The sequence below is a fragment of the Buceros rhinoceros genome, unplaced genomic scaffold (genome assembly GCF_000710305.1).
Source record: "Buceros rhinoceros silvestris isolate BGI_N320 unplaced genomic scaffold, ASM71030v1 scaffold1461, whole genome shotgun sequence".
NCBI lineage: Eukaryota > Metazoa > Chordata > Aves > Bucerotiformes > Bucerotidae > Buceros > Buceros rhinoceros.
The window spans coordinates 80,591-93,179 of NW_010393457.1; the positions used below are offsets into that span (position 1 = coordinate 80,591).

General features: G+C 37.5%; 1 protein-coding gene across 1 annotated transcript; it reads right to left on the bottom strand.

Annotated features, from left to right (window-relative positions):
- Positions 1-2,554: 2,554 nt before the first annotated feature.
- LOC104501090 (SWI/SNF-related matrix-associated actin-dependent regulator of chromatin subfamily A member 5-like) lies at positions 2,555-12,125 on the bottom strand (the record flags this gene model as incomplete). The annotated part of the gene is made up of 6 exons (XM_010144841.1): positions 2,555-3,018; positions 3,717-3,827; positions 8,886-9,098; positions 9,277-9,395; positions 10,344-10,476; positions 12,003-12,125. Coding segments are annotated over 6 exons (771 nt in total), but the record flags the coding sequence as incomplete, so codon positions are not given.
- Between the last annotated feature and the right edge of the window lie 464 nt (positions 12,126-12,589).

Sequence of the window (12,589 nt, forward strand, 5' to 3'; positions counted from 1 at the left end):
TGGCAACTATCACATTGCCTAAAGGCCCAAACTTTCCAGAAGTTTTCTATCACACTTCACTCAATGCTTAGAAATTTCTTACAACTATTTTCTTAGTAAGGAATAGTGTTAAAAGCAGGAAGGTTCCTTTATTTCAGTCCACTTAATTGTGAGTCACAGCAGCATATCATTTAGACACTGCTAGGCACATACTGTGTGTATATCTGCAACCAGAAGAACCAAAAGGGAAAAGAAAGATCCATTTTACTTTAATCCTGACCAGCAGCCATTCGCAATTTTCTTTAGTTACCGCTGTGGGACGTGATGGATGGGAAGACTCAGTAGACTGAGGAACTAGTATATAGTGTGCAGGTGCTCTCATGGACTGTTGTGCAACAGCACATTCAGTTTAACTAGGAACTACAAACCGTAAGAGATAACAGATAGTTCCTGCGAGCATCTATCATCCTTCAGAGAAGCTGATCAAGAGGATAATATCTGGAAGAACAACTGCGTGATCTCTTGCTACAGAGCTAGTATATCATGTCACTGAAGGAGGAGAAAAGCGAACATTAACTCAAGTGGTAGCTCAAATCAAGACATCTGCATAAAAGAACAGGTTGAGATATTACCTCAATAGTCTCGTTATTTCAGGACTTTCCATACACTTTGCAACACAGAAGCTGGATACACAAAACCATGCAAGTCAAACAAAGCTGATCTACGATAAACAAAACCAGAATACATTTATTTCAAGACTTAACACACTGAAACATTCACCCAATGCTAAATAGGAGCAATGGAAAAGGTATAGACATAGCCATATAATTCAACAAAATGCAGTTGGCTCTTCCAGCCTTTATTCCTACCCCCACTTTTCACCTGTTATTACAATTTCAGGCCATAAACTTACTGAGTGACACAGGAGCCAAAAAGCAAATGTAAATAAGGCATCTTCCTCTTTCTATTAATAGCAATGCTCCAGGGATTTGCGATTACATATGTATGTAGCTGCACGGCCTTTTTCCAGCCCATAATTACACGGGATGTCCTTTTCCCAAGGAGAAAGCAGGATGTCAACTGCTCCAATACTAAAAATACTACTTGAAAAGACATCCCTCTTTTCTGAGCAGACCAATCCCACCTGGGCTGCATACTTATTGGAAAGCATGCACTGACACCCATCACTAATGTTCTATCTGAAAGTTGTGTCCCATCATTATTAGATGTAGCTCTCAACTCAGACAAATAAGTTTATTTGGGTTTGTTTTTTGGGATTGGTGGTTTGTTTTTTTGGGTTTGGTTTTTTTGGTTGTTTTTTTTTTTTTTTCCACAAGTCCTACAAATAAAAGCCCAGTGAAACAATTAATAACTTGGTCCCCAAACAAAAGCTCCATTCCACAATACAAATCTAATTAATCTTTCAAAATGCTCATCTCACCCATTTTGTTCCCAAACCTTAAGCATAGGCTATCAAGAAAGACTGGAAATTATTCAACCTTACAGAGATTAATCCCAGAAATCTACAAAGACATTCCAATATATTTTAAATGACAGAAAAGAATGAGCAGAACACTGTCCTAAGTCTCCAGAACTTTTTTATAGAGTCCTGAATTTTACAGATACAGAAAGTAGCTAATGCAAAGCATGAAATACAAAGAGTTTGAAGAGTGTTTTTCATCTCCAAACACCTCAAACCCCAGAAGGAAGCAAACTGCACTAGAAGAAATATACAGGTAATCTTCAAGGGAAGTTCCATGTAAAGCACACCGCATTAATCTAGACTTGACATTATGAGGGCATGTCTCACTCTAGCAAGGTCCATACTAAACACCAGATCAGAGACAGAAGATTAAAGTAAAACACTAGATGTCACAGTCACTGTTTGACTGATCCAGGAAAGGCAGAGACTCCAAGGTGAGCAGAAACTATGAACCTGCTTAAAGGCCATTCTTGCAAAATTGGAAAAAAATCACCCATCCACCACTTTCATCCCTTCATTAAAACAGAAATACTAAAAAGGAGCACTCCATAACATATCCCCATCGCTTCTGACTGACATCTGGAATCAAAGGTAAAAGCAGAAAGTTAACGGAGATAATTAGAGCAACAAAGATCTTCTAGCACAAAGCAGCACAGCTGAGCAGTCTACCAACCAGAAGATGAATTCATTTTGTTTGTTACTTAACGAAGCTGTCAGTTGACTACTTCAGGTTATTAGGCATCAGAAAGTTTTCATCTAGAGGTCATTCTGAAAAACACCTCGCCCTGTGTTCAAGCAGGTATGAAGCCCAGCAGAAACCAGTACTAGAGAAGGAAAAAAAAATTTTGTATTTGCTGGCTTTCCTTCTGAACGTCTCAGAGAAAAATGTCACTTTAATGCTGACAGCAAACAAGGATGTCAGTCTAATTTGATTTTTTTGTTCTGTCATGCTCCTGATCCTACCTAACTGCTCTGGAAAAAAAAATCTGAGCGATGATGAAGGCACAATTATACAAACCTTAACATTCACTCTAAATGCAGCTATGCAAGAAAGGGAGGGGGTAGGGAAAACAAAGGTGAAGTATATTTCTCTTCAAATAATTCAGTCAGTTTATTTTCCAACAGCCATATAAATTTAAAATATGAAACAACAATAATACAGCTATAGAATCTAGGTTTTCTTTCAAAGCAGCAGCATATAAAACATATAAAAGCTAAAACCTCAGCACAAGCTTCCAAAAAAACAAGGACTGAGTGAATTTTGCCAAAGACATGAAACTCACAAAATACCGTACACAAAAATACTGGAATGCGTAAGATATAAAGCTACACGTTTTAGGTAAAGACACTGTAAAGTATACAAAATTTGCAAAATGAAACCACGGGATTTGGCAAAGGGTACCATGAATACAAAGAAGTTGGCAATTAATACTTGTAGATGAGAGAAGAAAGTGGCAGTTTTACATTTAGCATTGTTTTCAGGTTCACGACTTCACTTTCTTAGCATCTTTTTTTCCAGAGTTCTCAGCAGCCAAATCTGCTTTTCTCTTCTGTGACTGAAAAGGGGAGAAAAAATTATGACAAATTCAATGAAACAGTGGCATTATAAAAATAATTAATTTTAAGTACATGATTAACTATTCAAAAAGACAACAAGGGGTCCTAACATATTAGACATTTCATTTTGGCCTTGTAGGATCTCATGGAAGGGCAAAAAATAATCCCAGATTTAGATACTTAATTCTGCAACACTTTTTACCTTCTTGAAATCATTCCATGGTCTCAGTGGTACAGGTACCACATCCACCATGAACTGGATGAAAAGATCAGGACCTTGACTTATACACGATTCTGTTTGGAAGAGGACAACTCTTCAAAATAGAGGCGCTTCTAATCATTTTTTCTTCCAGGAACTACTACGTATGGGAACAATAACGACCTGAGATTAAATTAAAGCGAACGTATGGTGTAAGTACGTAGGCAGGAGGAGGGCAGTGCTACCTTTCTGTAAAAAGAGTCTTCCTTTGCCACTTCGACAGAAGACTCTTCTAAAAAATAAAACCAGCCCCAAAATACTATGAATTGGGAATACCTACAGAAAACCTAGTAGAGCTGTGAATAAACAAGTGTTTCACTTTAATTTCTTGACTAATGGTTTACACTAAAACAATCGATGGGTACAATTATCTTTTCCATTTGCTAAGAACGTAAGTGAATTCTGCCCCACTAGAAGTAGGAGTGCTGCTAAACATACCGCTGTAACTTTCGCTCCTCTTTTCTTCTTTTCGGCTCGCTCTTTTTCTTCTATTTCCATATTTTCTTTTTCTATTAGCGATATGAGAGTATTGCAGCGTCTCTGAAACTCCTAAGGAAACAGAAAACATCAAATCCCCCAAATAGGTTATACAAATTCTCTTGTTCAAATAAATACATTCAAAATTCTTGAATTCCAAAATATTTAGGTTTTCCAAAAACATTCCATTTTCATGTATTAATAAGATTAGCTTACTTATTGTTCATCTGCCTTTACCTTGGTGTAACCTTCTTTATAAACAGAGAGAAATTTACTGAAGCATTCAACTTCCTGACAAGGAGTTTTCAGGATTGCCTGTATCTTCTAAAGTGACTCCCCAAAAGACTGATCAGATCTTTCATCTTGCTTAGATGAAGCAAATGACAGCCTGCCAGCACACTAGGCCAGATGTTAGGAAAAGAGGTCTTCGGGTATATGATTAAAGCAGAGAGAAAAGGAATCAAAGCTATCCTAAGTAATGCTCTTCTGTGGCACCCAGACTAGCTTTTTCGTGGTAAGGCAAAATCTATCCAGTCTTACATTGTGGACTCGCTGCTGTGTTTTAGCACCCAAAAGGTAGCAGGCCCTAAATGCTGAGCACCAAGTCTTCCAAGGCATCTGAAAGTGATCAAGATTATTATATATATTAATCTTCTGGTGTTTAAAAAGTATTTCCAATACAACTCTGAAAGTAGCTGCACTGCAGTTAATAACAGTTGGTTTGGTTGACAGAACTCGTGTGAGTTGCATAGTTTCTTCTGTCCCATCTCAAAAAAAGTCTCTTACTAAATACATACTAATACTAACTTTTATTATAGTTATTATGTTCTATGCACACTGAGAACAGCAATTCCACAGGCTTTTCTTTCCAGCTCAAAGCAGAAAGCTTTCTCCTGAGGAAAAAAGGCTGGGAAAATATGTCTTATTAAATTCAATGAAGCAATTTTTTTGAACCACAAGCTATTCCAGAACTACCCAGTAGCATAACTCTTAACCTACAACTGTTCTATTTGCAATGAAGTGAACAGGTGACCTTTTCGCCCAGAAATTAGTCTCTATTTTCTCAGGACCTGTAACCTGTGTATTGCCTCAGCCATCACGTTACGTGATGGAAAATGATGCAGCCTAATGCTCTCTCGATCCTGAACAGTGTGGAACAGTCAAGCACGTGACTCTTTTTGAGACAGCACCCTGAAGCTTAACCACATTCCTTAAGTCCTACAGTTTCCACAGATTCCTCTACGAATCTGCTCCATGGCCTCGTGTGAAAGCTGTGGAATTCAGAATGGGCACAGAGAATTCTGCCACCACGTCAAAAAAATTCCTCAAGACATCTTTTCATACAACTCCCTCCTGGAAGCATTCCAGTTTCACACAGGTAGTTTGCAAACAGAGTTATTTCTACCACATCCATGCAAAAGTAACCCCACACTCCCACCCCCATGGTACAGGTTCAACCATAAATTAGGGCACCATGCATGCGCCCTGGAACATGACAGTCCTGCTGGAGCTAAAACATTCTCACTTCAACCAGTAAAAAAACCCTCAAATTCCACCTACACAACAGTTTGTAGATAAAAAGGCAACAAGTCTGAAAAAACTTGAGTGCAAGCCATCCCAACACACACTGCATCCCAAAACCAGCACAAAAGCGCCTCTGTCCCAAACCCCTACACTCTACAGACAAAAAGTAAAGAAGCAGGAAGATGATTATCAGTATGTCAGAAACATTTTACATCACATGAATCTGTGTACTTTGCACTCAAAGGCTTAGGAGACGTACGTAAAGACTGATGATAAGCCGCTCCGTAACAATCAGCTCCATCTTTTCTAGCATATGAGAAACTGCTTTGTGTTAAATTCAAGACAAGCAATTAATCAGAAAGGACTAAGAAATAACCTTGATTCATTTGCCTAAGGCACTAAGAAAAAATCCTCCTCTTTCCTGGGGAAAAGTGCCTGTATAAATACATACATCTGTTAAAATGTACAGGTTCATGGTTAGACTTCCCCGATCAACTACTGCGACATGCTGGGGACGGAACCTGGACTTAAAACCAATTTTCTCTGGAGAATCACAGCAGCAGTTGACAGCAAGACGTGACATGCACACAGGTGTCTTCCACACCTACCCTCAAAAAGAATGTGCAGGATAAATCCTGCACTGAGCAACTGAAATGGCCTGATCCATTCCATCGTATTGCTATAAAAAGACACTTTGTGTTTAACCCGCCTCACACCTTTAGAGATGAGATTTTATTCAGTGTGGCCTGATACTTTTCTCTTTAGAATGGAAAGAGATAAGATGTACTTTGCTCATCCCTTCATAGCTATAAAGACTAGTATTGCAATCAGTAAGAGGGGAGCACTGAACCATCACCTTCTGCATGACTGACGGCAGAGTTGCTGACTTGGGAGTGAAAGCAGTCCCAAGCTCTGCCAACAGGCTCGTACCTTCCTGTATTTACACAGGAGTCATTTGTCTTCTACTGCATAGGGTTTGCAGAAAGGTAAGAGAGAATATGTATAATTTATGACTTCAGAAAACAGATACGTGATTCACTTCTGCCGTGATATACTGCATTCTCCCTGCATGGACACAAATTACAGAACAGTAACAACTAAACTTAAGCCTTTATGTCCACTTAAACATTACAATTTTAGGCACTCTCGATCTCTGAAAACTCACATTTTGGATAAACCATCTGGTTTTGGAACAAATAAATGAAGCAGAATTTTTGTTTTCCAAAGAGAAATCCTCAGAAGAAACAGAAGAAGATGGAAGATAAATTAGCCACTTAGATGGAATTCAGAGGACATCTAGTGGTTAGTAGAACAAAGTTTTCCTCAAGAGCCTGGTAAGTCCTTTTCAGAATTGCACTGCCCTTTCTATCTTGTTTCAAACTATTTTGAATGTAATAAAGGGTCCTTTTGAAATCACATGTGCATTTCAATATTCTAAGAAGTTTTATCCACTTTCATTGAACTCACTATTTACCCCTTCACAAAGATTTGTATTTCTACTTGATTCGTTTTTCTTGGTATCAAGTGACTTTCCAGCACATTTCTTCATAGAAATTACCAAGCCAGTGCAAAATGAAATTAATACTTCCACAAACATCAGGATAATACATCAAATGTATTGGTGACTGGCAGTTATAAATTGATATGACAGATTAAAATCTTTAAGAAATATAAACACCTATTGAAAATGAAATATTACTTTAGCTTTGGATTTTCATACGATGTTTTTTCAACTCTGAAACAGCAGAAAAACTAAAAATATTAATAGATAGACTTTTAGAGAAAACAGAAGCCAAAAGTTTCATTATATTCCCTGTGCCTCAATGTCAGCACTGGACACCTCAGAACACATTTCTACACTTTACCAAATGATTCTTAGCCTCTTTAAAACTCAAATTACACTGAACATAAGGTTATCTGCAAGAAAATTTAAATTGGGTATTTAACTCTACTCCTTACTTAACTACACATCAACTAATATTAAATGTCAAGCTACATTTAATTTCTATTGCCCATTTCTATGATTTACTTAAATGGATTCCTCCACAGTCAACTTAAACTTCATAATAGACTAAATATTGGAGGTTTCTCTCTTTATGGCCTTAATTTTAAAATTCAGTATTTCTTCAAACAGACATTTTAGCAAGTAAAGCTTGGAATTCTTTTTAATTAAGGGCTAACTGCTGTACTAGCTAGAAATGCTTTAACTGCCAAAATATCAAGTAGAAATTGTATTGCATAACTATAAGTAACACTGGGAAGAGCAAATATTCCCACCTGTTCAAATACACATTTTAAATATTTTATTTTATGTTTTATTTATTCTTAGTACAGTACCCAGAACTCTGAAAGAACATTCTATAAACAAATCCTGAGGCCAGGAAATGAAGGCAGTAAATAATGCACAATGGTTCTGCAGTTGCTACGCTGAACTACTAAAAAAGAATCCCGATTTGTATATGAAATGACAGTTCAGTTACGTGGCTGCAGCAGAGCATTTAATTAGAAATTTGCTGACAAAACAATGAGGATAATCTATGACAGCTGCATAAGGGACAATGTGCCCCACTCTCGTCTATCAGCCACGACCAATGTGGTTTTGTATTCAGGCAGACAATGTTCCAGCTCTCACTCATCATGAGTAAGATGAAGTTACGTCCAATATTATGAAAAAAAATCGGGTCCATTTTTCCCATATAAACACATTCACATGAAAATGCACGTTTGTTTCTTACATAAGCTGCACATACTGACAGATTTTAGTCCTAAGAAAAAGGAACCGGATCAGGGGAGATCGGAGCTAGCAGCTTTTTATCATTAAAAAAGTTCCATATTCTGAGGACTGTACCTAACCTACCTTATTATTTGCAACCACCAAAGCTTGTGTCACTGTTATCACTTCCCACTTAATGACTAAACTAAAAAAGAACGACTCTGCTCTTCAGGCAGAGAAAGGAAAAAATACACAGCTAAGATTCAGAGTACTGGTTTACTTGCTCTGAAACTTGTACTATATTCTCTGAAGTATAAACAAAATTTTCAGGAAAAGTTTAGCTACAGAAATTTATGTACTTGCATGTGATAAACCTTATTCACAACTAAAAATGCATTTTAAACCTTAAATCTTACATAAATCACTACATTTCCTCATGCTTTTAGGAATTAAGTACCAATATTAGAAAAGCTGTTCTTTTCTCCCAGTATTTAATTCAGATGTTTTCAGTCTTTAATATTGCCCAGTAATTCTGAAAAGCAGTCATATTTTAAGAGATGTTGTTTGGTAAAACTTCTAGTCTGCAGTAGAAGTACCAAGGGTATTTGTAAGAATAGTCTACTTCGGCATTAATCCCTTTGGGTAGCGGGGGATGTCAGCTTGGCAGGTTTCCTAAGCTGTTTGTTTCAGCTGTGTTGTCTGGTGTGCTGTACTAAGGGGAAAGGTTATTTTAAGAAAAACTAGAAAAAAGAATAAATCCTAAAGTTATTCTTTCAGCACTTGTTTCCAAGACTCCAATATTCTGGCACAAATCTAAATTTTATGAGATGGCGCCTAAAAAAAATGCACGAGATACATGGACTACCTCATTATGTGAAGTAACTGGTACCTACCATCGCCGTTCTAGATTTGATAAACCAGTCAAATCTGAACTGAGGAGCGTTGCGCACACACTGCCTTAGTTCCTCGTACACGTTTTCTTTGTCAAAGCCCATCTTGTGCAACATGCATATCAAAAATCTGTCTTCCTCCTCTGTGTAGTTTTTCCCTTTGTTCGTTCCATACTGAATACGCAGCTGGTGAAAAGGGGCTTTATACCTCGCAATCTGAATGCAAAACAAAAATAAGGACTGATAAACATCCAATATTACACCAAGGTTTCATCTACACTAACGTGTAATAACTGATACTATCCTATATAAACAGATACAACTGCCATCCCCAACTACTCCTTTTCTGCTGCAACTAGTCAGCCACAGAAAGCAAGAAACCTGCAATGATTACTTTGGCATCGAGGGCTTTCTTGATACTGATCCTCCGCTGAATTCTTGCCTCTCCTCGTTCAATTTGAGCCATAATCCTCTCAATGTCCTGCAGTTCATTACAACGTTCCCAGAAAACAGCTAAAAAAGCAAAACAATTTATGAAATAAAATCTTTTCCTCTACTCTTATGACTTTACTCGAGGCACTCCAGCAAGAAAAGGAATGCAGTTTGTAGTTCCATTATATCTTGAAAGATTTGCTAGTACTCTCTCTTTTACTACACCAGCCAAGAAATCAATTTGCACAGACCATCTCTCCAAGGTCTTTAAAACTTAACTACTAGCAATGGCTCAGTAACAACTGCAAAGTTTACATTCAACATAATTAATTGTAGTCATGTAAAACTCTGAAAAAATTACTTTTAAAGATAGATTTTCGTAACAAGGGTGAAACAGGTTAGAGCTGCTGGTCTAGCAGTGAGACATTTCTATTTCAGTTTCCATTAGCTATACCTACAGTCTGAGACTACTTAACCTGTTACAAACAATAGTAATTTGCGCTTCTCCGATGACATCTTTTAGCCAACTCAAAATAAATTCACCACTCTGAAGGGAACTCTGGTGGAGCTCTTCCTTTTGAAGCTATAGGAAGAACACTGCGAGGTTATGTTTTATGAAGGCATCTGGTAAAATTAAATCCAAGGACGACAGAGGAAGAATTCTGTACAAATTAAAAAGCATTGTGTGAATGCAAAAGATACTGTGTACTAGCTAAAACAGCATAAATACTCAGCATGAAGAACCACGTTGCCACTGTAAGGCAACTTCATGATTCCATGTGGCTGATGTAAATTATGTCAAGTTCTAAATTTTGACTAAGAAGAGAATAAGGCAACTGAAGGTTTATTTATATGCTGCAAATTCAACCCTTTTAACAGAATTAAGTCTCCTTAAGAGAACCATCATGTATTATTTTTTAAAAAATTCTTACACATCCAAATTCTACATCTTGTAATTTTAAGAGAACACGCAGCAAAACCAACAGTGATATCACATGATTAAGAAATACATTTCAGAACACCACAAACCTGAATACTCAATGACCTCCTCGGGTGACTTTCCCTCCACCTCGCGGGCTATATTGTCTATATCATCACGACCGTATTTCTCGTTAGCTTTAATAAACTGGTTAAAATCCCTTTTATTCCAATTTGTAAAACCCTGTAAGCAAGAAGAGATGAAGGAAGTGTTACTAGAAGGGAAACATTTCGCAAATGTTTTGTTTTGTGTACCATTTGCTCCACTTGGCAGTGCCTCTGCAATGTCACCTAATTACAGTGGTTAACGGTCTTTTAGGATTTCCATAAACTTCTATTCTCCAGGGTTTATTACTGAATCAGTGGAAGTCTGAAGAGTTATTTTTGTGCATGACTCCACATGCATTACTAAGAGCTTTTTGCTCTTTTTTCTTTTTAAATTTTTTATGTGGTATTTATCCAAAGAAACAGCTCCATGATAAGTTACTGTAATTTTAAGTCACCCTTCTGCAGATACAAGCACCAAATGTCTTTGGAGTACAGGGTGCACCAAGGCAAGCGTTGTTACAGGTGCTTAGAGTAGTGCAAGTGTTTATCTAAAGCAAGGGCTCCTACTTCAGACATTTACAAACCTAGAGCCAGTCAGCCAGCGTAAGTATGTCAAGAAGCAAACTCTAGTCCAAAAATACTCAGTCAAGCAAAAACTCTAGCACTGTCAAACAGAAAATTTATTCTGTACCAAAGAAACAAATCCAAAGCTGAACACAGTTAAGTGAGATGCAATGCACAAATACATCACCCAAGAATGAGACATTATAATTTAAAGATAGGGAAAGGAGAAAACATCAAGAACACATAAACAAGAAAATCACATGCCTGAACCGCAATTTTGTAGTGCATTGAGTTTTTCGTCACAAATACATCTACAAGGAACTCTGTCAGTTCTTCAGCTGAATAAGATCACTCCACAATTAGACAGCATCTTTACAAGCCTAATATACACAATACCAATACTTCTTTTAAATTATTAAGAGCACTAATGACGTGTATTAAATATTTCCTCAGCTATGAAGAGGTGAAATTAATAGTCAAATGGGGACCTTGCAAATGTCTTCAAGGTACACTCTGCCCAATTCTTTTACAGAACCTTTTCTGAATCAAAAATCCTGCTACTTTGAGACACACCTTCCTCCTTCACAATTGGCTTTTGATAAACCTACTCAGCAGGATAACAGTCCAAGAAGTCAAGAAACTAACTACTGACAGGGATTCAGTTCCAGTATAAAGGAACATGCCTAATGACACAACTGGGACAAAATTAATAGACATGACATGTCTTACACATCTGTGTAAATGCCGTATGTGTTGACAGAGATTTGTCCTCTGATTCAAACCTTTTTTTGATGAAAACATGCAAGGCAGATGCACACATGAGAAACCCACTGACTGGATTTGTGTGTATTGCCATGTAGCACATCTACTATACGAGTCCTGGCCTCAGAAACACTGCAGACATTCAGGGAAATAGTAGGTGACATATCACAAACTTGTTCAAGGACAGGCAAGGTCCCTCAAAGCCAAATCAATACACATTGTGTGCTTTCTTCATTCTAAAACATGAGTGTAGCTTTCCTGTGTGTATTTATCACTATTTAAATTCCATACTAGTAAAAACTGTATGATAAAATTGTTCAGTTGTTTTTCTTTCACCTGTGTTAGAAGCTTCTCTTTCTCTTCAGATTCCTCAGTATTCAGAGGCATAGACTCATCTATCTTCTTCTGCTCCTCTTTTTGTACCTGGGCTGCATTTGGGAGGTCAGGATTCCTGGGCACCTGAAATCAGGGGTATCAATGCAGCAATATTATTAAAGGGCCTGTACACTTCTCTACCGACTTCCATTTACAATTCATAAGCACATTAGATCTCACAGCACTGATATAACCCACACTCACTAAGCATCTGCTGTCATGGAACCAAAAAACCCACCAAACCAAGCAATAAAAATAGGTCTCTACCTAGCTGATGCCTTCTGATACTGTTTCTGGCAGTCTTCAGTTTTAATCATCAACTCTCTTCAGATGGGAAGTTACACTTCCATTTCACAGCAGAACAAACTTCATCGCATTTATCACTCTCACCACCAGTAAGCAGGCACACTAAGTTTTTAAGGTAACAAGTTCAACCTATCCAGTCTGACAGATGTCGTTAACAGGACTGAAATGCCTCTCGTGTCTGCTGTCAACATGAGCAATTCTCTCACCATTATTTGTTGGAGTATTAATCAAGTAATGTCTTT